Source organism: Pelodiscus sinensis, chromosome 12 (genome assembly GCF_052426305.1).
Source record: "Pelodiscus sinensis isolate ZL-2025 chromosome 12, ASM5242630v1, whole genome shotgun sequence".
Classification (NCBI taxonomy): domain Eukaryota; kingdom Metazoa; phylum Chordata; order Testudines; family Trionychidae; genus Pelodiscus; species Pelodiscus sinensis.
The window spans coordinates 30,973,130-30,994,476 of record NC_143063.1 but is presented as its reverse complement, the minus strand read 5'-3'; the positions used below and the strand labels follow the sequence as shown (position 1 = coordinate 30,994,476).

Below are 21,347 nucleotides of genomic sequence, written 5' to 3'. Positions count from 1 at the left end.
TGCACAAACTGACTCCCACCTGCCACCCTATGTATCACAGGCAGCAAGGGGGGAGATTACATGTAGTCAACAAGATTAACCAATAAGCCTAGGTTTATCAGTTAATCATGTAGTCATCTACACATTAGCATCCCTAAGATACACATCAGTTTGCTCAAACCCCAATACAGCAAGACATCATCCACAAAACACATTCTGGATCATTAACACGGTTGCCTCTTAATTTTAGTTTCTTTCAGTAATCCAAATCAAAATTTGTAGATGAAAAATTGTAAATATGCAAGTTATGTTAAATTATGCTTCTGTTGTACACAGACCTTCTGGGTCACCACTGCACATCACAGTTAGTCCTATATATTGAATCTACAGCAGCACAACTACACTGGCGGCTAAAATCCCAGCATACACAAGGGCTTGCTTGCTACATATGCAGATTTTAGGATCCATTGAGACCAAGTACTCAACTTTTCAAGATGAACTGCAAAGGATTTTAAAAAATTGTGCTTGTGTCATTTTTACTTGTTTGCAATGTATGAATCAGGAATAGAAGGAATGCTTCCCTAAAGTCTATGTTCATACGTAGAGAGGGCATTAGAAATATTATCTATAGTTTCCCTACTCTTACTAGAGGACATTGGTGGGGAAGGAATTTATCTCAGAGTGGTGAAATACTACAAGTTGAACCTCTCTGGTGCAGAACCATCCATCATCCAGAATTCTTTTAGTCAGTCAGATGTCCACTTTTTATGGGTGTGGACAAGTTTCCTATGGTCCCATAAAGTTTGTTTATAATTGCCAGTCCTAGCTCTCAATCTGTGCTGCTATTTAGCTCTAATTTACTCCTAAAAATCCTCTAATAGCCTAATAAGCAGTGGAAGTACTGGTAATGCTGCTAGGCAATATTGACCTCCCATGGTCCTGAAAATTCTTGGGTTCAGAACCCGTCAGGTACTGATAGTGCCACACTAGAGAAGATCAACCAGTAGCTCCAATATCTCAACTGAAAAGGTTAGCTAAAGGGTCCGAGTGATACTTAAATCACATATATGGGTTTGGCAAAGGATAAAACATTATGCACTAGTTACTTCTATATATTTTCTGCATTTTAATTTTACAGGAAAATACAAAATATTTAAAAGTTAACATACCAACTCCAACAGCGCCAAACTGCTGCCCCACTAATGGACTTGGACTAAACTGACTGTATGCTGGCATCCTGCCAAAAGGACCATAGGACCCCACAGATTGGAATGAAGAAGTAGAAGATGATCCTAGTGAAGACTGAAGAAAATCATATTGATAGAATTTAGAGAATACAATACTCTTCTGAAAAGCAAGACACAGAGAAAATGTAAAGGGGACTAAATTGCTCACCACTGAACAACCATGCTGTATATTAATTTATAAAAATACGAAACCTTACTACTTATAAAAGGAATACACATTGTTTAATATATATATATTTCACATTGACAAATATGGGAAACAGTAAAGAAAACCTCAAAATACTTAAGTATTTGGATTATTCCACATTGGAATTATCCAAATAAGCACAAAGGCAAAATTTTTGCAAACATGCATACAATTTGGGGTGCTATTTCAATCACAGAATTCAAAACATTCCATATTTTCTTAAAGCCTTAATTTCTGGACTCGTTTCATTACAAAAGAATCTCAGCTTTCCTTAAAAATAATTCTCAAGGTTACAAAAACTTTGAAAGTGTGACTTGTATATCCGTGGGGTGGGGGTGTGTGTGTGTCTCTTACACTGCAATAACTAACTCATGGCACAGTCTCAGAACCTAGTCAGTTGACTCAGCTTATACTGTGGGACTACAAAATTGCAGTGTATGCATTTGGACTAGGGCTCCAGCTGAGCCCTAACTGCCTACAATGCTATTTAATAAGGGTGAGCCTATATTAACTAACCCAGTCTAGATGTACCTATGCCAGGGTCTTATTGCAATGCAGATGTACCTTAAAGCTAAGAAACTAGAAAGAAGATACCCAAAATGCACTTTAAAAACACACTAATGTTTTTAAAGGCGTCCAACATTTACAATACTGCACTCTTAGCTTTTGAAATCTTGCAGAAGTGCTCATGTCAGTTCAGTGCTCTGCTAAATGTGTTTATTACCTATGATATTTAGCAAGGTCTTTATCGGAGAACTGTTGCTTCTGGGCTCGTATGTGAAAATTAACAATGTTCCATTCAACACAAGGACAATTAACCAAATTTAATTGCCCACTCTGAATTCCCCACCCATTACTATCAGAATGGCTATTCTAGAACATCCCAACAACTATTAAGGCAAAGGATGTACGCACAGCATAGCATGTTAGGAGAGATTTGTGACACCAAGGGAGACTAGGGATGTCAACATGCAGATGAATACAATTAACCATCTTTTTAACTACATGCACTCCCCCCATCCCCTTGCTACCTCTGTATCAGAGACAGCAGGGGAGGAGAAGGGGAGACAGCAGCTGGTGCTCATGGGGAGCCAGCTTTTAAGCTGACTCCCCAAAAGCACCAGATCCTCAGAGCCACCTGTCCCCCCTCTCCAGTGCTGCCACATCTGATAGAGAGGCAGCAGCATGAAGGGTGAAAGGGGCAGTTGGGAGCTGGTTACATGCGAGAAGCTGGCTTTCAAGCCAGCTCCCTGTGCATATCGGCTCACGCAAGCTGCTTGCGCCTCTGTAAGAGGCAGCAGGGATGGGGGACAGGTGAGAGCAGATACAAGTGGGGAGCCAACTTTTAAGCTGGCTCTTCTCACATGCTGCCTCGGTGGATCTGCCCTCCCCCGTTGCTATCTCCCATACAGGCAGCCGGGGGCGAGGGGCGTGGAAGGGAGGGAGAGAGAGAGAGAGTAGGAAGAACAACCGATAGAAGCTGCTCTGCAGCAGCATCCCCTGTCTGCTGCGGGCCCAGGCTTGCAACAGACAGACTGCTCGTGGGATGCCAGGGCAGCTCCTGTCTGCAGGGAACTGTGGCCCCCTGTGGAAAGGGCTGCTGCTACCCCATACTGCTGTCCTGTATCAGAGGCAACAGTGTGGGGCGACAGGTGGGAGCCAGTCTGCATGGGGAGCTGATTTTTAAATTGGCTCCCCTTCAGACCGGCTTTCACCTGCCATTCCACGCTGCTGTTTCTGATAGAGGCAGCAGTGTGGGATGGCAGGGGACTCCCCGGGAACCCCCAACTGCCGACCTACCCCTGGGGACTATCAAAGAGTTATATAACCACAAAAAATTGATGCAATTACACGACTATTCAATCAATCACTATCTAACATCCCTAATGGAGACTGTAAGACTGTGTGTCTGGAGAGGAGTGGAGCATTAATTGCCACAATCACTGAAAGAAAGTCTGGCTCCAAAAGAACAATTCTACAATTTTAGAATGCCCAGATTTTGATATTATGTGGTTCACAACACAAGGTAGTATGAACATTTTAGTCTGCAACATATTTAGGGAAGCTAAATTGTAGATTGCAACAAATAAATCTAAACTTTACCTGTACAATAGCAGGATCCTGGGGCAGAGAACACTGTGGCTTTGGTGGCTCACAAACAGTAAGGTCTTTAATATCACTGCCACGGAATATAATATACTCAAAGACTTCATCACGAGGTGGTATAGGCCGATCCGTGGGCCTATCTTCTGTACCAAAGGAACGTACTGCAAGAGAGAAGGGTGAGCATGTCAAGAGAATAAGAGTTTTATGTGCATTTCAGAAACCACAATTTTATGAGATTTTTACACCCATTCTGACCAGGGAAAAGGGAAAATTTGTTTTACAAAGGATACACCCTGTTTCACAAAGGGTACACCTACTACAGAGCTCTTCTGGGATACCAGAGGTATATCCAGGGAATGCATCTGCTTTTCAAAAAAAAATTCGGAAAAGCAGATGCTTTTTTTCAGCATCCCTGTAAACACTGTTTTACGAGGAAAAAGGGATGTTCTGAAAGAGGTCCCCCCCCCAACATTTGGCCCTGTGTAGAAGGGCCAAATGTCGTAAAAGCCTTTAGAAAGAAAAGCGGAACACACACATGCAAATTGCTGTTTGCAATTTGCATATTATTCTGATTTTTTTGTAGTGAAGATGTAGCCTAAGTTTCACCTCCCTATAGAAATTACACCCCTAAAACAAAGAAAGTAGTATTTAATATTCACTAGGGGACATTGTTTGTTGCCAACACACCACAACTCCTTACAAATAATACAAGAATCAAATTGTTTATGCCCTGCAAAATATCCCACATTAGTCAGAACACAAAATATCTTTGCCATGTTCCACTTAGAGCCAGGCCATTTTTATCATTTGTTAACTGAATACAGGCAGTCCCCGAGTTACGTGCATCCGACTTATGTCGGATCCGCAGTTACGAACGGGGCTTTTCTCGCCCTGGAGGACGGGAGCGGCGGGAAGCCCAGATGAGCCGCAGTCCCGCCGCCCGCGATCTCCGGGGCGAGAAAAGCTGCTCCCCGTCTCCTTGTTCTGCTGGTCAGACCAGGGAGACAGGGAGCAAAGCCTCGGAGGACGCCCGCAGCGGGACAGCCCAGGCGCGCCGCGGCTATCCTGCTGCGGGCGGCCTCCGAGGCTTTGCTCCCCATCTCCCTGGTCTACTGGGGAGGAGGGAAAGGGACGGCGCAGCTAGTGCCCCCTCTCCCCCAGCAGACCAGGCTTTTCTGCCCACGACGCCTGGGGTAGAGCAGCTGGGGCGCTGCTGGGTTGGTCCGCAGCGCCGCTCCTCAGCGCTACTGGACCAACCCGTCAGCACCCCAGCTGCTCTGCCCCAGGCGTCCCCAAGTCAGCAGCTGCTGAAACTGACCAGCGGCTGACTACAGGAAGCCCGAGGCAGAGTTGCTCTGCCCCCGGCTTCCTGGAATCAGCCGCTGATCAGTTTCAGCAGCAGCTGACTTGGGGACACCTGGGGTTCTTAAGTTGAATCTGTATGTAAGTCAGAACTGGCATCCAGATTCAGCCGCTGTTGAAACCGATCAGTTTCAGCAGCGGCTGAATCTGGACACCAGTTCCGACTCACATACAGATTCAACTTAAGAACAAACCTACAGTCCCTATCTTGTAATTAACCCGGGGACTGCCTGTAACGCGTTATTCAATCTGGCATTAGCTACAAAAATGTTCAGAGAAAAGCCACAAGTGATACACTCTTAGACTGACAAAACTAGGTTCATGACAAATATAACTACAAAGGTTCCTTTTAAAATTTTAGAAAAAGGAAAAAACATGCTGAAAAATAGACGAGTCAGACTGACCATTTCTTGAAAGTAAATACCACTAATATTTTTATAAAGACAGACAACTGGACAAGACATCCTAGGGAAATGGTCCTGTTCTCAGAGACCTGATTTACATTCTGGCCATGACATATGTTGATTATTGATTAAGAGAATAGCAAATTAAATTATGCCCTCTTACTCAAAGCTCTGTAAAAAGGAGATGAAAAGTAAGCATCTAGAAGAGATGCAACACATTATTTGCCTTGTACATGAAGGAACTGACTCTAAACTCATACTAATTTAAATTTAGATTAGACTATACAGGCAGTCCCCGGGTTACGTACAAGATAGGGACTGTAGGTTTGTTCTTAAGTTGAATCTGTATGTAAGTCGGAACTGGCCAGTTCTGACTTACATACAGAATCAACTTAAGAACCCCAGGCCCCAAGTCAGCTGCTGCTGAAACGGATCAGCAGCTGATTCCAGGAAGCCAGGGGCAGAGCAACTCTGCCTGGGGCTTCCTGTAGTCAGCGCTGGTCAGTTTCAGCAGAAGCTGACTTGGGGACGCCTGGGGCAGAGCAGCTGGGGTGCTACTGGACCAACCCAGCAGCACCCCATCTGCTCTGCCCCAGACGTCCTGATTCAGCCGCTGCTGAAACTGACCAGCAGCGGCTGAATCAGGACCTGGGGCAGAGCAGCTGGGGTGCTGCCGGGTTGGTCCAGTAGTGCCCACGGGCGCTGCAGGACCAACCCAGCAGCGCCCCAGCTGCTCTGCCCCAGAGTCCAAAACAAAAGCCTGGTCTGCTGGGGGGGGGGGGAGCACACTAGCTGCGCCCCCTCTCCCCAGCAGACCAGGGACACGGGGAGCAGAGCCGCAGCGGCAGCGGGGTGCCGCGCCTCTGAGGCTTTGCTCTGGCAAAGCCTCTGAGGCGCGGGACCCCCCGCGGCTGCGGCTTCAGTCAGGGTGCCTGTGGTCTGCTGGGGACCGTCCCCAGCAGACCACAGGCACCGGGACCCAAGCGGCAGCAGCGGGCGGGTTCCTGCGCTTCTGAGGCTTTGCCAGAGCAAAGCCTCAGAAGCGCGGGAACCCCCGCTGCTGCCGCATGAGACCCGGTGCCTGTGGTCTGCTGGGGACCGTCCCCAGCAGACCACAGGCACCGGGTCTCATGCGGCAGCAGCGGGGGTTCCCGCGCTTCTGAGGCTTTGCTCTGGCAAAGCCTCAGAAGCGCAGGAACCCGCCCGCTGCTGCCGCTTGGGTCCCGGTGCCTGTGGTCTGCTGGGGACGGTCCCCAGCAGACCACAGGCACCGGCACCCAAGTGGCAGCAGCAGCGGTTCCCGCGCTTCTGAGGCTTTGCCCTGGCAAAGCCTCAGAAGCGCGGGAACCCGCCCGGTGCCCCTGGTCTGCTGGAGACGGTCTCCAGCAGACCAGGGGCACCGGAGCAGCTTACGAACGGGGCTTTCTCGCCCCGACTTCCGGGGCGAGAAAGCTCCGTTCGTAAGTGCGGATCCGACATAAGTCGGATCCGCGTAAGTCGGGGACTGCCTGTACATGAATTCGTTAGGTCAGCACTGTCTTCATAAATGTTATGTTTTGCGCAACAACAACACATTTGGTATCACTGTAATGTTAGTGTAAAGATTAGATTTTACATACCTAACTGAAGTCTAAACATTTTACAAGCAATTACTGCATTATCATTCAGCTTCCTATTGGGTCCCTAGATTCACCATGCATAAGCACCACCACCACAATTCTTTCTCCATCCAATCTCTCCCTGTATATCTAGGCCCAGGAGGCATCTCAGATAGGTCTTCTTGGAAAGTAAAATAATTCTAGTAAGTTGTAAAAGCAAAACCATGCCACTCCAGAACCTATGCTTTTTAGTATATTTACTAAATTATTTGTTCCACCCAAATTTGCATGGACCTGAAATAAGGTTCACTGTTATGAAATTCCTAGAAGTTTTATTTTAAAAAATGGTTAACACCTAAGTTCCCTGTAAGTTGCACATCTGCCCACTGGCAGCTCCTGCCCTCTGCCTTGGAGCTGCTCCTGGGCTGTTCCTGCTTGCCATGCAGAGATGGGGCGAAGGGGGTCACCATCTTTACTATTACAGACATAGTTGCTCACAGTTATTTTGAAATAAATTACCAAAACTGAAAATGGTGCGACTAGTGTTATTTTGACAAATACAGACATTTGCAGAATTTCATATTTTGGCACAGAATTCCTCCAAGAGTAAAAAAGACTGCAGCTGGTATCAAGTTTAAATTCGTCTCAGTTTTTGTATCAGTCAACAACTAACTGATCCTGTCCATTTCTAGGCATCACACTGCTCTTAAATAACACTGAAGTTGAGGAACTAGTGAAAGGCCTGAAACAGAATTGAATCATTAGTCACATTCCATCAACTACTTGATTAATCAGCTGATACTAACATCCCTATTAATATGGATAAATTTCAACAATTATGACAGCACTGAAGATCAAAAGATCAAACAATATTCCATTCCACTTCAAAAGTGGAAATTTAATTAATGACACATTTGAGTCATCTACTAGGGATGTTAAAATGAATTCAAGAAAAAAAAATGTAACTGCTGAAAATTTCAGTAGTTACATGCAACAGGGAGCTGGTATGCAGGGAGAGCCAGCTTTTAAGTTGCCTCCAGCACACAGCAGCTCATCTTCTCCCCTCTGAGGCAGCAGCGGGGGTGGGGGAAGGGAACAGGTGCAACGGGAGCTGGTTTTTAAGCAGGATCCCCAAGCAAACTGGGAACCTGCAAGTAACCATGTACACAGTTCCACTTCCCTATCATCTACCTTTTGCTAAGTTAGTTTAAAAAAAAAGCCCACAAATGAAACAAAAAAATCCTTAGTTCATCTTCGTTCTCTAGGCCTTCCTCATGTGTAAAATGAGTACATGAATCCTAGAGTAGGAGCTGGCAAACTCTATGCCCTAAAAATAGAGAGATGTCTGTAAAAGTTTGTTTCCTGTGCAAGTTGCAATGTTCCTTCAGTATCTCATTTCCTAAAATTGCTGGATGTCAGGTAGCTCTATTTTGCAGATAGGATTTCCACACTACAGAAAGTGTTTGCTTTTCAATATTTGTAACTAACTTCGATAGTAAAATTAATAGGAACTACTAATCAATGTAGTATCAAAAATTCATTCTCACAGATCATCCTTGCAGAAGTCTTAACTCTCAACTCGTGACCAGCATTTTCATGGTAAACTTGTGAATAAAGATTATGATTTAACTGAACAAAAACAAAATAAGTTGGGTTGTGAGGGAGAAAATACTTATTCAAGCATCAATAATTGTAGTAAGCAGGGATTACTTTCAGTCACTTGACTGTCTTGTACTCCAGGCCCTTAGCCTCTGCATTTTCTGAAGTCCATTGGGGGCACGCCGAAGTCAAGATGCAGGGGAGAATAATTCCTTTGCTCCCATCTCACCATCAGGTGAGAATGGTAAAGCCTCAGCCTGTTTCTGCTGGGGAAACATGCAGAAGCCACAATGCAGGCATAAATTGTGGCAGGGAAGGCACATAAGAGAGAGGGAGTGGAGCAGATCACAGAGAGAGAATAGATGAGTGAGGATTAGTATCCTATCCTGGAACTTTGAACTCTCTATTGTATCAAAGACTTTCTTTCTGACCTTGGAAAAGTAAGCGTCAGTTCCTCAGACTCCCATTCCTCTCTGTAGCACAAGACTCCTAGTACTTCCCTACTTGATGAGTGCTGTGGTAAACTACATTTGGATACTGGGGCCATAGAGTTAAATCAATTTATGCAGAGAAAAACATGGGGAATGACAAACATGCAAAAGTTAACGTCAAAACTGAGACAATAGCCCAAGTACAAATTCAAGCTTTGATCCATTCTCTGCATAACCAAGACTTCACTAAATCCTATTCCTTCTATCGTTAGCTAGTCTCAGGTTAACCCCAAACCAGCATCCACACACCTGCATCAATGGATAACTATGCAGGGTATTTTTGGTGAGAGGCTGACAGGATAATTAAAAGAGCACAGACTGCCTCAAGTTAAAAAAAAATAATTAAGATACAAGACTAAAGACCTGATATGCAATCCAGAATTGAAAAGAATTATTTCTTATAGTATGATTATAATCTAGCTACTCCGCAGACATTTTTAAACAGTGATATTAACTGTGCAATCTGTGTTTGGTATTCAAGTGCTTTTTGTGTTGCTGGCACAAATACAACAACACTCCATTAGTCCGGCATCCAATGCTCCAGCACTCCTGATGGTCCGGCACCATCAGGAACCCGGAAGTGCTGGGGCAGCTGGTCAGGCTTCCCACATTCAGACGCTGCTGAAACTGACCAGCAGCTGAATCGGGGAAGCCGGGAGCAAAGCAGCTGGGGTGCTGCCGGGTTGGTCCCGTAGTGCTGCCCCTCAGGGCTGCGGGACCAACCCAGAAGCACCCCAGCTGCTCTGCTGCAGGCATCCCCGATTCAGCTGCTGCTGAAACTGACCAGTAGCGGCTGAATTAGGGACACCTGGGGAAGAGCCGGACTATCAGAAGGGGGGGGGGGGCTATGAGGAGTCTGGGGTGGAATCCCCTCCCACCCCACTCCAGACCCCTCATAGCCCCCCCCCCTTCCGATAGTCTGGCATATCTGATAATCCGGCACCCCCTGGGTCCTAAAGGTTCTGGATTATCAGAAGTTTACTGTATAAGGAAATTATGGCTCCAGCTAAGATTAACTATGACAGCAGTGATAGCTGAAGAGAAGAGGGCATCTCTCTTATCCTTGGCTACAAATAATCACTTAAGTCCCTACCCCAATGTCAGTTGGATATAATCACCATCCAGCAACCAAGAACCACCAGATGGCAAAATGGCAGAAATACAGAAGTATTTTGGAGTACAGGAGAGAGTATTTCTTTGCTGTTAAAGAATAGATATGTAGTTTTAAACCCAATTTAAGCTTGACTATATAATACATGGTAAATTTAGTGCATTTGTTTTAAAATATAAATGATCACATGATCCATTTATAAAACCTACTTAATCGCTAAAAATATAGTAACAGCCATACTAGATCAGACCAATTGTCCTTCTCACCCAATATCCTGTCTTCCAACAATGGCCAATGCCATTTGTTTCAGAGGGAAAGTATAGAACATGTAACCATTAAGTGATCCATCCCCTGCCACCTATTCCCAGCTTCTGTCTGCCAGAAGCTAAAGACACTCAAGAGCAGGGCTTGACAAATAATGCAATCTACTCACCCGTAGATTGCAACCCGGAAGAGCCGGGTTCGGGTGATCTGTGCATGCACAGACGATCTGCGCATGCGTAGATCGCTGGACAGCGCAGCTGGCGAGCAGGGCTCACTGCGGTTCGACGAGCCCTGCTCAAGAGAATGGCTTTACATTCCTGTCCACCCTGCCTAATAGCTATTGATGGACCTATCCTTCATAAACTTACCTTGTTTTTTTTTTTTTTTTTTTTAAACTATTGTAGTCCTGGCCTTCACATCATCCAGGAAAGAGTTCCACAGATTGACCATACATTGCATGAAGAAATACTTCGTTTTGTTAGTCTTAAGCCTGCTGATGATTAATTTCATTTGATGACCACTAAGTTCTTGTATTATGAGAAGGAGAAATAGCACTTCTTTATTCACTTTCTTCACACCAGTCATGATTTTATAGACCTCTATTACATCCTCTTTTCCAAACTGCAGTCCCAATCTTATTAATTTCCCATCACATGAAAGCTGTTACACACCCCGAACAATTTCTCTGTGCTGTTTCTAATACATCTTTTTTGAGATGGGACAGTCACACTGCACACAGTGTAAAAGATGTGGGCATACTAAGGATTTCTATAGAGGCAATATGATATTTTCTATCTGGTTTATCCCTTTCTTAAAAAAGCTAACAATGTTAAGAATCACTGACTGCCACTGCAAATTGAGTGGCTGTTTTCAGAGAACTATCCATGATGACTTCAAGATCTCATGTTAACAGCTATCTTTGATCCCATCGTTAATGATGGGTAGACTGGATTGTTATCTAACGTGCATTACTTTGCATTTATCAACACTGAATTTTAAGTCTGTCATTCACTTGCCCCCGACACCCAATTTTGAAAACCCTCTTTGTAATTCTTCTGTCTACTTTGGACTTAACTATATCGAGTAACTGTGTATCAACTGCAATTTTTGCCAATACTTTTTACCCCTTTTTCCAGATAATTTATGAATGTGTTAAACAATACTGGTCTCAGTACAGACCTGTGACAACACTATTTATAGAATGGAGAGAGGATCATTTATTCCTACCCTTGGTTTCAGATCTTTTAACCCGTTACTGATCTATGAGGACTGCTGATTTTATCCCATGACAGTTTATGAGCCTTTGGTGAAAGTTATGAAAATCTAAGGCTTTCTGAAAATGTAAGTACACTATATACATTGGCTTACCCATGTGCACATGCTTGTTGAACCCTTCAAAGAATTCTAGCAGATTACTGAGAATTTCCCTTACAAAAACCATGTTATTCTTCCCCAACAAATAGTGTTCCTGTGTGTCCAATAATTCTGTTCTTCATGGTTTCAACTAGATTACCTAGTACTGAAGTTAGGATTACCAGCCTGTACTTGCCAGGACTGCCTCTGTAGTCTTTTTTAAAAAAAAAATTAGCCTCACATTATCTTGTTCCCACAACATCTGGTAGAAAAGCAGACAAACAATAGATTACATAGCACAGTTAGTAGTTCAATTTCACATCCAAGTTCCTTCAAAACTTTTCAATGAACACCTGGTCCTAGTGACCTATTGCTGTTTATCAATTTGTTCTGGAATCTCCTTTAATGATACTTCAATCTGGGACAGTGCCTCAGATGTGTCACTTTAAAGAAAATGGCTCCGGTTTAGAAATCTCACTCTCATCCTCAGCCATAAAGATTCATGCAAAGAACTCAGTTTCTCTGCAACAGACTCCTTTCCCTGAGCTCTCCTTTAGTATCTTGATCATGCAGTATTCCCCAATGGTTGTTTAACAGGATTCCTGCTTCTGACGTAATTTCCAATTTTTGAAGTTGCTTTGAGTCTTTGGGTAGCCTAGTATTTTTGGCCGCCCTAATTACATTTTAAAATGTCACTTGCCAGAGTTTATTCTCCTTTTCATTTTCCACAATAGCATTTAACTTAAATTTTTGAAGGATGCCTTTTTGGCTCTCACTTTTTACTATGTTTTTAGTCATGATGGCACTTTTTTGCCCCTCTATGCTTTTTTAATTTGAGATACACAGGGAGATTACTGAGTGGGAATGGGGGGGTGGGGGGGGGAGAGTGAGGAGGAGGAGAGGAGAGAACAAACAACACCAAGATGAGGCACTTTCAAGTCAGCTGCATCTTGGCAGGCCATCTCTGACTGCTTGGCAATGTCATTAAGGCAATACTCCCATCACCAAACCGGAAATTTTGCCAAGCTTATGTGGAAGGCTTTGGTCAAGTTCAGATCAGGAAAACCGCCTTAAGGAACCTGTGCATTACAAGGGCGTAAGATCTGGTGGAAGGAAGAGGGAGTCAGAAAGCAGAACATAGGAGACAGAACCTTTCAGAAGCTGCACACGGTCTTGCTGGGCTCGGAAGCAGATTAGAGGTAGTGATGTCTAGGCACCTTGCACCCTCTCTTGATAGGAATGTCCACAAAGTATAGGGGAGAGAACCAAGGATGTCTGTTCATCCCCACCTCTTGAATGCATCCTGCCTTCTGCTTTACCCAGTGTTGCTTATGTAGCAGTACTCTCTCCTGAGCCACATGGCAGAGAACATGCATGAAACATGAATCTGAGGGTAAAGGAGCATGCAGCAAAAAAATTGGTGCACACAGAAATAAAACATTCACTATTTGCTGCCACGAAGTGAGGATTGTATGATGTTCTTGTCTTTACAAGATTATCAAGTTTTTATGCAACCAAACCAAACTGTTTGTGAAAAAAACAGTGCAGATCTGTATTTTTACAACTTGATTTCATTATGTTGCATTGCGTTTATTTTTTTTTTTAAATATCTTAGTTTCCTTTCTAATAGGGGGCTTTTCTGTCATTTCTACAAATAAAAAAATGAATAGTGAACAATGGTTAAAACCGAGAGTCAGTGTCACTTGACTTCAACTCTAATAGTTAAGAATGTGAACATTTTGAACTGCATAAAAAGTGTCTCTAACGCAGCTCAAGATTATCTTGATTTTATCAGAATAAGGCTGACTTGTCTTATGCAATACACACCTCTGTAGCTGTCAAAGTATGATTTGCAAATACAGCTAATTGAACATCTGGCAGCTATATCAAGAACACATGGTCAAAGAGATCTACGATACTACAGGTTGGACATCCCTTCGGTCCTGAGCGATCCTAAACAGAGTGTGCTGGACAAGGGGAGGTCAGCCCTCTGTGGCTTCCCTTCTGGTCACAGCCTGGCCAGTGTGCTGCCCCCAGCCTGCTGGTGGGATTCTTCTCATAGCTGTCAGCAGGGCTCTGCACCCCTAAACAGCTTGGTTTCTCTCTGGCTGCCACCTCACTCCGTGCCCCCCAGCTGGGGGAGCTCCGGGGCTCTGCACTCCAGCCAGTGAGACTCCCTGCCCCCAGCCCAATGGCCCTTTGAAAGCTGCCAGCCACTGGCAACATCTGGTGCTGAGGCACTCTGATCCAGGAACAAGTACTACAGATGTTGCTGGACCAGAGTATCTCGGACCACTGAGGTTTCGACCTGTACCTATAATACAATCTATGAGGAGAAAAAGTAACCAATTCACTTTATTCTATATAGACACATTAAGTTAGCTACTAAAATAGTGAAATGAACTCATATTGGTTTAATTAAAGCTAATGTTTGAAATCAAGTTCACATCACACGGGTTTAAAAGGAAGGCACGGTATCTCTTTGGTCAAGCTTGATATATGAAAACTATCAGTTTCAAAGTTCACAAGATACATAAGGTTCATAAAAATCATTGTCCCAGATTTTACAAAATAGAAAATAAGTGTTCTCAGGTACCCCACTCAGAGTGTATGGAGTAGTGATGTCAAAGTGTAACCGTTTACATGGTTAATGTGCAGTTACATGCATCCTCCCTTCTCTCCTCATGCTGCTGCCTCTGATGTATGCAGGGAGTCGCTCCCTGGGATGGCAGGGTGCTCCCCAAGAGTGTGGCTAGAAGCACACTGGCTGCCAGCCTCACCTCCAGGGGCCATCAGATAATCATGTAAAGGGTAAGATTTTGTGAGGTTACATGATTATTAAATTAAATGACATCTAACATCCCTAATTCACAGTGGTCTTTTTGGTGATAGTAAAACACAAACATGAAAAACTAACACTCCATGCAGAAGACAACATTTACTTAATATGGAACTATGGTGGATTTGGCTACATGGTGCACTAGCATGCGACATACTGGTACACCTTAACTGTCCATGTGTACTCTTGCTGATGCATAAAGCGTTCTACAATGCAAGCTGATGTAGTCCTCATCAATACACGAGGGAACTTTTAGTGCATGGCAGCAAGTTTGACAAGCAATTAGTGCATGACACACTGATGCACAACAACATACCATTTAGACAAGCCTTGCAACAATAGCTACTCATCAATCCAGCCCACAAATCTAGTCTATTAGAATACAGTAGGCCATAACTCACTTGGAACTGTATTGATCATGACTGCACTATTCCACAAAACCATAACCCCAAATCCACACTTCTCCAGGGGAAAATACAAACATTTCACAAGTTTCAATATTTATGTTGCCAATATCACAGTTTAGATTTTGCATTACAGTACAATTTTACTTGATGTATATGAGACTTAGAGATAGCATCTGCCAGTGAAAATAATGAACACAAAGTGACTAATGTGATGAAGTAGAAACATGGTCTGGCGGACAAGGCACGTGGAAGTCTATCTTCTCTTCTACCATCAACTTACTGTATAAATCTGGGCAAGTCACTTCTCTTTGTGCCTCTATTTACTCTACGAGACTGTCTTGTTGAGAGCCATTGGAATGGATCTTTCCAGACTACTGTATACCTTTCAAAAGACTGATTTGTCTTGTATAGCCTCAATTTTAACCTCAGTTAACTTACAAAATCAGATACAAAAATACAAAAGATGTCAAATTATGTATTGCTTCTTTTCTCAATTTTATCATACAATTATAAAATAAATTGGAATACAAATATGGTACTTACATTTCGTTGTATGATATACAAAGCAATATAAAAAAATCTTTGTATGAAATTTTATCTATAATAGATTTTGCTTGTGCTTTTTATTTGCTTAGTTTTACAACAGACTGCATACCTAGATTAACTGATATATGCCCTGGGACACCTCAGAATAGCCCTGGTTGAGAACCACTGATCTTTTCAAACGGAAGTCTTTGGAGCAGAGACCATCTCTTACTGAGTTTTGTACCAAGCCTATCACAATGAGAGACCCCAATCTTAGACAGACTATACTGTAAGGATTAGGGATGTGAACAGGCGGGTAATGGGTCACCTTAATGGGGGGGTGGACCCCATTTTATTTAGTTAATTGGTTAAAAATTATACTCCAGCCCATTAGGTTGGCTTGGCATGATTTGTTCTTGACAAATCCATGCCCTTACTTAGCACCTTATTATATTCTAGTAGTTTACAAACTGATTGCTAATAAAAGATTAGATAACACATCATATGAAGTACTTATTCTAATTCTGAAGTCAGTGCAAAATCTAAGTGCCAGTTCCTCAGCTGTGACTGAGTAGCACTCTGAGCATTGAGGAAGAGGCAGTACAAATGAGACACTGAAGGTTTAACTGCTTTTGGTAAGACTGCTTTACTTGGTAAAATAACTATTTCACTTCACTCACAGTATGAAACCACATGTGCATAATTATACACATATATTTAGCCTCCCCTCCCATTTCATTTGAGTCATATCTTAAGAGTTTACATTTAGAAATAAGAATAAATGGATTTTTATTATGTTTAATTGTATGAAGTTGAGAGCTGGTTTCTGAAGACTGACAGTGGAAGGTGATACTAGCATAATGTGATCATAACAGTTTAAGCAATCATGGAACAGTGGTTCTCAAACTGTGGATTGGGACCCCAAAGTGGGTCATAACACCATTTTAATGGGGTCACTAGCAGGGAGGTAAAATTCTGTTTAACCACTTACACATTATGTTTAGTCAGTTAACCGCTTGTACGGGGGCGGGTGGGAGGCCCCACCATGCTGGAACAGAAGCTCTGACAAGCCGGAGAAGCCCCCACCAGATAACTGTAAAGGTGATGCTTACCAGTTAACCATTCACATACCTAGTGACCAGGGCTGGCTTAGACTTGCCAGAAACCTAGGGCCAAAGCCTGAGCTGCACCACTGGGGCCAATGCTGAAGCTCTTGGGCTTCAGTTCTGGGCAGTGGGACTCAGGTGACATGCATCCTGCCTGGTACCGAAGCTCTTGGTTTTGGCCTCTAACCTCTAACTCCATGCCTGGGCTCAAGCTTCACTCCTCTTCCTGGGGCAGAGTAGTAATTTTGTTGTCAAAGGGGGGGATGGGTGTGCAATGAAAGGTAAGAATCCCTGTCATAGAGACTAAGTACAAGCACCTCTGCAAGGATGAGGTTGCAACCTGGTTTCATCACAACAACTCTATGGCTTGGGTATGCAGTTTCATCTGAAAATTCTCAGATTTACTCTTCAAAACAGAACATTTCAGAAAATATTTATCAAATATTCAGAAACAGGTTATCAGAAGTTAGGCTAACATAAATATGCTTTTGTCTAACATTTATTTTCCTCCAAGTTTTCCCTCAAAGGTAAATCTCATGTACCAGATATCAGAGGGGTAGCCGTGTTAGTCTGAATCTGCAAAAGCGACGAGGAGTCCTGTGGCACCTTATAGACTAACTGAAGTGTAGGAGCATAAGCTTTCGTGGGCAAAGACCCACTTCGTCAGACATGCATCTGACGAAGTGGGTCTTTGCCCACGAAAGCTTATGCTCCTACACTTCAGTTAGTCTATAAGGTGCCACAGGACTCCTCGTCGCATGTACCAGATACACATTAAAAAACAGACACAAAAGCAAGCAAAGTTTCATTGTTTGGGGCCCAATACTGATGCCAGACTGCAATAGGATCAGGCGCTACATAAAGGACCATTGGTACAGGCTAACTGTACCATAGGAAAACATTAAGATTCTTAACTGTGGCAGAGTGAGTTTGATAGCAAGGTATCAAGGCTCCGGCTCTCCATCAGCATGTTTTCATATGGAGAGGAGATAACCTCTTCATAGTTAAATGCTGAAGTCTGTCCCATTCTCAGCTCAGTGTTATTTTGTTTTAAGAATGGTTTGTCTTGGTTTATCTTAAACCAATTCCTAACTGACTTGGCAAAATAACGTCCAATATAGGTTTCAGCACCATTTAAAACACTGAAGAACTTAAACCAGTCCAACTTTCTTGTATAGATGAGACTCAATCTAGATAACAGCAATATGAGGCTGGCTGGATAGGATGAAGGAACTAGGGATGTAAAAGGATAACCAATTATCTGGTAAGGATCAAACTTACCGGCATACTTACTGGATAACTGGTTAAACACAGGACCCAGCTGGCTAGAACAGTCCCATGGATGGCCTGCCTAGCAATAGTAGGTCAGTAGGGCTGGGATCAGAGCAGCCCCCTACCCACTGCTGCTGGTTAACAGGTTAAACAAATCATCAACCAATTAAGGTGCTTTTTACATCCCTAGAAGGAACTGGAAGAAAAATTTGATTCAGGCTGTTGCTCTGCCTTTTGGGCCAGGATCTGCGACATTGGGGGGCAGGAGGGGAGGTGTTCCAGGTACACTCAGAGCTGCTACCAGATGATCTGATGGTTGCTATGCAAAGTCAGGTTTCTACCTCTGTGTAGATTAAAAGGTTGTACCCATTTCTTTCAGATGTAAATCTTGAAACAATCCTCTAGCACGGTGTTTCCCTAACTCTGGGCAGCAGCCTGGCCGCCCACCCTCCCCCCATCTCTGCAGGACAGCCCCGCTGCCCCCAACCATGCTTCCACCGCCCACCCACATACCCGGATCTCTACAGGACAGCCCCACTCCCCCAGTGCTGCTTTCGCAGCCCGCCCGCCTGGATCTCTGCGAGACAGACCTGCTGCTCTCAGCCCTGCTGCTCTCAGCCCTGCTTAGGCCACCTGCCCGGATCTCCACCGGGACAGCCCCACTGCCTCCAGCACTGCTTCCGGGCAGCTGGTTCCTCCTCCGCTCCTCCTAGCCCTCCCTGCTCTGCTCCACTCCCGGCAGCCATGCTGAGGCCCGGTATTTTATACCAGGCCCGGGCAGGCGGCCTAAGCAGGGCTGGGAGCAGCAGGTCTGTCTCGCAGAGATCCAGCCGGGCGGGCAGCGAAAGCAGGACTGGGGGAGTGGGGCTGTCCTGTGGAGATCTGGGTATGTGGGTGGGCGGTGGAAGCAGGGTTGCGGGCAGCGGGGCTGTCCTGCAGAGAAGGGGGGAGGGCGGGCGGCCAGGCAGCAAAAGCAGGGTTGAGGGTAGTGGGGCTGTCTGGCAGCAGAGATCGGAGAGGGCAGGCGGAGGAACCAGGGCTGCACAGGGGGAGGGGGAGCTGGCTGGGGGAGATCAGGAGGAGAAGGATGGGAGAATCAGCCCGGAAGCAGGGCTGGACAGGGGCAGCAGGGCTGGTGTGTGTGTGGGGGGGAGGGGAGGGGCGGTCGGTGGTGGAGCGGGGCTGACGGAAGATTGGTGGGGGGCGGGGGGAACCGGCCGCTGGAAGCAGGGCTGGTGGCGGAGGGGGGTCGTCGGTGGAGCAGGGCTGATGGGGGAGATTGGTGGGTGGTGGGGGGAACCGGCCACTGGAAGCAGGGCTGGTGGGAGGGGGGGGGGTCGTCGGTGGAGCAGGGCTGATGGGGGAGATTGGTGGGTGGTGGGGGGAACCGGCCGCTGGAAGCAGGGCTGGACTGGGGAGATCGGGAGGGGGGGGGGGGGGGGGAGAGAGACTGACCTGGACACATGCAGACCCTGGCAGATGAGTTGAGTCTGGCCAGGGCTTCCATTTTGCCCTCTCTACCTCCCCACATACCCTCCCTAGAGTAGTTGCGAACTGCCTGGCAGGTAGACACACTCAGTGTGAGCACATCTACCAGGCAGGCAGCTAAGGACTAATACGCCTAATTATAATAAAACTTACCTAATTAGAAAATACCAGGCATTTTATATGTCTGGTAATTTCTCAATTTCTTTCCCAAAAAACTTTCAAATACCGGACTGTCCAGTACAAAACCAGACACCTGGCAACCTACCCTTCCTTGCACCATCCCTCTTAGCCAGATACCCTAACCCCAATCTGCTCCTGCTCCCGCCTCCTGAAGTGCTCATGTGGTGCCAGGTCCCCCAAGCCCTGGCCCAGGCTGGGTGGAGGATGCAGTCGGGTGAAACACTGAAAATTTATTCATTTTTCATTCTGTTTTTTTTTTTTTAAATATGTGTTTATATTTTTGGGCTGCAAAAGACAGTACTGAAAAAACGGGTTCCAACTAAAGTAAAAAGTTTGGCAAACCCTGATCTAGCCAGCTTTCTATCCATCTTGCAGTCCATTTATCCAATCCATTTTCCCTTAACTTGCTGGCAAGAATATTGTGGGTGACTGTACCAAAAAGCTTTGCTAATGCTGGCACTGGGGGCTTTGGGAGGACCAAAACCAATGTATTTGAATATTCATCATTTGCTTATTGAATATGCAAATATGCAAATGAATGTTACATGTCCTCCAAAAGCTCGTGAATGGATTTACTGGTCTCCATGTCAAAAAGTTTGGGAACCCCTGCTCTAGCACCTGTGACTTCAAGATCAGACAAATGAAACAACAGGCTAAGTCTTAAAATCCATATCTGAACTGCAGCTAGTCCAGAATTCAGTACTTGTCAGCAGCATTTCTCTTCATGAGCATATTAACCTCATGCTCTACACATGGCCTGCAAGGGCTCTCTCAGATTTTGATGTATAAAGCCTAAATTGACCTGGGACCAAACCATCAAAGAGGCTGCTTTCTTTTTGTTACAGCTGGAGTCAGTGGACATGCCCAAGCTGGAATTTCCAATGAGGAAAGGCTAACAGATCAGAGCCTTTGGAAATTGGTTCCTGCCTTAATTCACAACTACATATTTGTTAACTCTCAGCATGTGTCTTGAGGCCCAACTTCTCTCTCAGAACCTGCGCTGGCTTTCCACGCAGTGTCCTCTGTCCGCAGTGAGCAGCCTCCCCTGCCCTCCCATCCACTGCTACCTCTGACAGAAAGGCAGCAGTGTAGGAGTGAGCTGGCATGTGAGGAAAGCAGACTTCAAGCCAGCTTGCCATGTGTACCAACTCCTGCCTGCCCCCTTCACCCTGCTGCTGCTGCCTCTCTATCAAAGGCAGCAATACTGGGGAGGGGAAAGGAGGGGATACTGGGGAGGGGAGGAGGGGAGACAGGGCAGGCTGCTCCTCGAATCTGGTGCGTGTAGGGAGCCAGCTTAAAAGCTCCCTACAAGCACTAGATTCGAGGAGAAGCCTGCCCTGTCCTCCTCCCCCCCCCCCAGCATTGCCACCTTAAAAAGCTGGCTCCCCACAGCAATGACTCCTGCTCCCCACCTTGCTGCCTCTCTCCCAGAAGCAGCAAAGGGGGAATGTGTGTATTCGATAGGATTAACCAATTAGGCTGGGGTTATCACGTACCAGACTACACGTGGACGTCCCTCCTCCACCACTGCCACCCATTGCAAACACCACGACACAGCGCATCTCCCTTTCTCTGCTTCTTCCAACGCTTCAGTGGAGGCCAACCCCACCTGTAAGCTCGGGCAGCAGTGGTCAGGAGCTTTAGGATCGGCTCCCCGACTGCGCTCTCCTCTCTCCCCCCCAAGCTCTTACCTCCGCTCGCGTCCCTTCGCCACCAGGGGCGCTGAACCGAAAAGTGACGAGATGCAGCGACCCCCCCACCCCCACCCCCACTTCACTCGGTGGCCCCTCACCTCGGGCCAGTGCCACTGGCGTCTCGGTCCTGCCACA

General features: G+C 45.4%; 1 protein-coding gene across 3 annotated transcripts in view; it reads right to left on the bottom strand.

The window, feature by feature from the left end:
* LSM14A (LSM14A mRNA processing body assembly factor) overlaps positions 1-21,347 on the bottom strand; it is a 40,812-nt gene that overhangs the window by 18,999 nt on the left and 466 nt on the right. For all 3 annotated transcript variants that reach the window (XM_075940087.2, XM_006130562.5, XM_006130563.5), the window contains exons 2-3: positions 3,517-3,680; positions 1,149-1,281 (exon numbers count right to left, since the gene is read on the bottom strand). In XM_075940087.2, coding sequence (XP_075796202.1) covers positions 1,149-1,281; positions 3,517-3,680 — 297 coding nt within the window. The remainder of the gene's footprint in view (positions 1-1,148; positions 1,282-3,516; positions 3,681-21,347) is intronic.